This window comes from Penaeus vannamei, chromosome 17 (assembly GCF_042767895.1).
Source record: "Penaeus vannamei isolate JL-2024 chromosome 17, ASM4276789v1, whole genome shotgun sequence".
NCBI lineage: Eukaryota > Metazoa > Arthropoda > Malacostraca > Decapoda > Penaeidae > Penaeus > Penaeus vannamei.
In genome coordinates this window covers 12443357-12448356 of record NC_091565.1, presented here as the reverse complement: position 1 = coordinate 12448356, position 5000 = coordinate 12443357, and the positions used below count along the sequence as shown (strand labels likewise).

The 5000-nt window shown below is 16.0% G+C and overlaps 1 protein-coding gene across 3 annotated transcripts in view; it reads right to left on the bottom strand.

Moving 5' to 3' along the window:
* LOC113814862 (transcription factor SPT20 homolog) overlaps positions 1-5000 on the bottom strand; it is a 23510-nt gene that overhangs the window by 6686 nt on the left and 11824 nt on the right. For 2 of the 3 annotated variants that reach the window (XM_070131931.1, XM_070131932.1), the window contains exons 15-17: positions 1694-1774; positions 298-415; positions 1-41 (exon numbers count right to left, since the gene is read on the bottom strand). The exon at positions 1-41 is cut by the window's left edge and continues 69 nt beyond it. In XM_070131931.1, coding sequence (XP_069988032.1) covers positions 1-41; positions 298-415; positions 1694-1774 — 240 coding nt within the window. The remainder of the gene's footprint in view (positions 42-297; positions 416-1693; positions 1775-5000) is intronic. The other variant, XM_070131933.1, reaches the window with a different exon arrangement.

Genomic DNA, 5000 nt, shown 5'->3' with positions numbered 1-5000 from the left:
GCCACCTCTCTGTGGCGCAGGATTATCAGCTGAAGGAGTTCCTGTTTAAAAATATCAAAACATCTTTATAAGTGGAATCAATAAAAAAAGGAATAGATAAAAAAAAAAGTAACAAAAAAGTACATTCAGCTTCATACCTTGAAAAAAAAAAAAAAAAAAAAAAAAAAAAAAAAAACATACATTTACCTTTATAAACAAAAATTATCAAAACAATTTTAAAGTAAAAAATAAAACCAACAAGTATAACAGGAATATACACATTCTATAAACAAGTATCAATACAAAATGATGTCTCACCAGCAAGCAATGCTTCCAGACCAGACATGCTGCCAGTAGAGGAGGAAGAGGACTCAGTATTCGCCACAGTCTTAGTATGTCCTGTAGAGTCACTTACACCACCAACAAGGCTCACAACCTGGTGAAAAGATTAAAGCTTAAATACCATACCTTGCAAATCTCCATACAAAATAAAACTGACAAATCTGCAGCTATTTCTTGTGTTACGTGCATCTTTCCCTTTATAATCACATTCTCTAATAACCAAACATCATCTTTTTCTTTTACTCTTTGCACCCAATACAATATACAGTTGCCAATCACAAAAAAATCTAAGAACAAATAAAAGTACTAAAAGTATTAGTTTCTTCAAGATATCATCACAAAGCAGTTATCATAAACTTTTCATTGTGTAATATTCACATGAAAAATAAAATCTATATAATTTTTCATTCTTCTAAAAATTATAATAAAAGCCATCAACTCTTAAATGTAAATCCTACTTTACAGTAACAACCATGCTATTCCACTTTCTTGAGGGATCCCAAGAGAAAGTTCCATAAATATGGTTAGCAATTCAACATCACCATCAAATGGTTGAAATACTAGTGGTAAGCAATTCTATATGAATTGCATTTCAAAAATAACTCTTGATTTTTTTAATGAGATTATCAAATTTTAATAATACTACTCTTAAAAAGTAGCATATTCATGATACTCAAAGAGCATAGGAGCACTTTTTTAACACAAAAGCTCAATCTCATTTAATCATGTATACACACTCTCTCTCTCTCTTTGTCTCTCTTGTATACACATATTTTATACTTTATATTCATTACCAAAGAACATGAAGATAATCAATAAAAGGTATTACAAAAATCATGGCTTGCTAAGTGGTGAAATATTAATATCTGTACATTCTATTTAAAAAGTTGCATTATGCAAGACTACTTACTTATTCATTACCACTAACACTATTTTATATACTTATGCAGCCATTTCAGAAAAAAACATGCATATATCAGGGAATGAAATAATAACTGACTTCATAACAAAATAAACAATACTACAGATATATACAAAAATAAAACTGTAATTCAATATAATGATATAGTCAGGAAAGAACAAACATCAACAGAGGCAAAATGAAAGACATGCATCCCAATCAAAATACTCTAGACCCTGGGTTATAACTTCCACAAATACCTGTAAAGCAAGGTGGGGTTCTTGGACTAAATATGGTTACATTTACAGTAAAAACACTAATAATTCTGATGAAAACATCTGTTACAGTGAAATCACATTATTTACAGTGTTACTCACAAAATTATGAAGCCATATATTAACTATATCTAACAGAAAAGAAAACTAATATTATTTGACCACACCTTACAAATCAATCAACAATATCACACACCTGTGGTTTTGCTATGGAGACTGCCTGAGAGTTTGCTGGCACAGTGCCCTTCAGAAGTGCCGTCAGGGAAGGCGATGAGATCTAAGGCCAATTGGGATTTTTTTTTGACAAGTCTGATATTATTTTGGTTACAACTTCATCATCAATGCTTTTAAGCATGTTGTCCATTGTGCATTGCCAATATAAAATAATAACTGAGGTAGTTATGTGATAACTGAATGTCCGAATCTTTTGAAGAAATTAAAAAGAGAAGAAAAAATACAAATGCAATTTTGGAACATTCAAATTGCCACTATGATATAAATTTTAAAAATAAATATTTTATATATTTTTATATATTTTTATAAAAAATTTTTATTTTATATATATAAAATTTTTTATATATATAAAATATATTTTATATAAAAAATATATATATATAAAATATATATTTTAAAAAAATTAAAAATATATAAAAAATTATATATATTTTTATATAATTATATATATAAAGAGAAAAAAAAAAAAAAAAAAAAAAAAGAAAGAAAAAAAAAAAAAGGGGAAAAAAAGAAAAAAACAAATTTTTAAAAAAACAAAGAAAAGAAAAAACCAAAAAATATAAAAAAAATTTTAAAATATAAAATATATAAAAATTTATTTTTATTTTTAAATTTTTTTAAATTTATATATATAAATACAATATTTTATTTTTAATAAATTTTAAAAATTTTTTATTTTTATTTTTAATATTTTTTAAAATATTTTCAAAATATTTTTATATAAGAAAATATTTAAAGAAAGAAAAAAACCAGAAAAGGGGAAAAAAAAGAAAAAAAGAGAAAAAAAGAAAAAGAGAAAAAAGAGAAGAAAAGCGAAAAGAAAAGAAAAAAAGAAAAAAAAAAAAAAAGTATAAAAAAATTGTATATTTTAATAATTTTATAAAAATAAATTTTATATTTTTATAAAAAATTTTTATTTTTATTTTTATTTTTAATATATATATAAAAAAATATATTTTATTTTTATTTTTATTTTTATAAAATATTTTATAAAATATATATATATATAAAAATATTTTTATTTTTAAAATATATATATTTTTATTTTTAAAATAAAATATATTTTATTTTTTTGTAAAATATTTTAAAAATTTTTTTTTAAATTTTAATATATATATATATATATATATATAAAATAAATATATATATTTTTATTTTTATTTTTATATATTTTATATATATATATATAAAATAAATTTTATTTTTATTTTTATTTTTTATTTTTATTTTTATTTTTATTTTTATATTTTTTAATATTTTAAAAATATATATTTTTATATATATAAAAAATTTAATATTTTTATATTTTTAAAAAATATTTTTAAAAATAAAATATATTTTTATATAAAATAAAATAAAAAATATAAAAAATATATAAAATATAAAATATTTTATTTTATTTAAAAAATTTTAAAAAATAAAAATATATAAAAAAATTTTTTATTTTTATTTTTAATATATATTTTATATAAAAATTTAAAAAATATATATATATATTTTATAAAAAATATAAAATATATAAAAAAATTATATATATATATATTTTATATATAAAATATATAAAATATATAAAATATAATTTTTATAAAATAAAATAAAATATTTTTAAAAATATATATATAAAAAATAAAATATATAAAAATATATATTTTTATTTTTAAAATATATATAAAATATATAAAATATATATATATATATATATATTTTAAAATTTTTAAATTTTTTAAAAATTATATTTTTTAAAAATATATATTTTTTTAAAAAATATTTAAAAAACATAAAAATATATAAAAATATATTTTTAAAAATAAAAATTTTATTATAAAAATATAAAAAATTATAAAAATATAAAAATATATATATATATTTTTAAATTTTTTAAAAATTTTTTTTTTTAAATTTTTATTTTTAAATTTTTAATATTTATATAAATATATATAAATAATTTTAAAAAAGTAAAAATAAAAAAAATTTTTTATTTTAAAAAAAAAGAGAAAAAAAAAAGGAAAGAAGAGAGAAGAGAGAAGAGAAGAGAAGTATAAATATTTTTTAAAAAAATAATATTAATAAAAATAATAAAAATTTTTAAAAAATATATAAAAATAAAAAGAGAAGGGAAAAGAGAAGAAAAAAACCAAAAAAGAAAAGAAATGAAAATTTTAAACAAAAAAAAAAAGGGGAAAAAAAAAGAGAAAAGAAAAAAAAAAAAAGAAAAAATACTATATATAATAAAAATATTTTTTATATATATATATAATTAATTATATATATTTTATAATATTTTTATTTTATATATTTAAAAAAAATATTTTATATTTTTAAAAATATAAAAAATATATTTTAAAAATATATATAAAATATAAAAAATTAATTTTATTTTTATATATAAAAATATATATTTTATATTTTTATTTTTAAAAATATATTTTTATTTTTAATTTTTTAATAAAATGTTTATATATAAAAAATAATAAAATATTTTTTTTAAAAAATTTTAATATTTTTATATTTTATTTTTTATATAAAAATAAAAAATAAAATAAAAAATTTTATTTTATTTTTAAAAAAATTTTAATAAAATATATTTTTTATATATTTTATAAAAATATATATATATTAAAAAAAATTTTTATATTTTTTAATATATATATATTTTAAAAAATATATATAAATATATTTTATAAAAATATATTTTTAAAATATAAAAAATAAAAAATTTTATATATATTTTAAAAATTATATAAAATATATTTTTAATTTTATATTTTATTTTTTTTAAAAATTAATATATATATATATAAAATATTTTTATATATAAAAATTTAATATATATAAAAATTAATTTTAAAAATAAAAATATATATTTTAATAATATTATATAAAAATATATATATTATATAAAAAATATATATATAAAATATATATATATATAAATATATAAAAATATATATATATAAATTATATTTTTATATATATAAAAAATTTTATATATATATATGTTTAAAAATATATATATTTTTATATAAATATATATATAAAATTTTGTTTAAAATTAAAATATATATATAAAAGAGAAAGAGAGAGAAGGAGAGAGGAGGGGAAGAGAGGAGAAGGGAAAGAGAGAGAAAAGGAGAAGAAAGAGAGAGAAGGGGGGGAAAAGGGGGGAGGGGAAAAAGAAAGAGAAAGGGGAGAAAAGAAGGAAGAGAGGGGGAAAAGGGGAGGAGGGAAGGGGAGAGGGGGAGAGAGAGAGAAAAGGGAGGGGGGGGAGG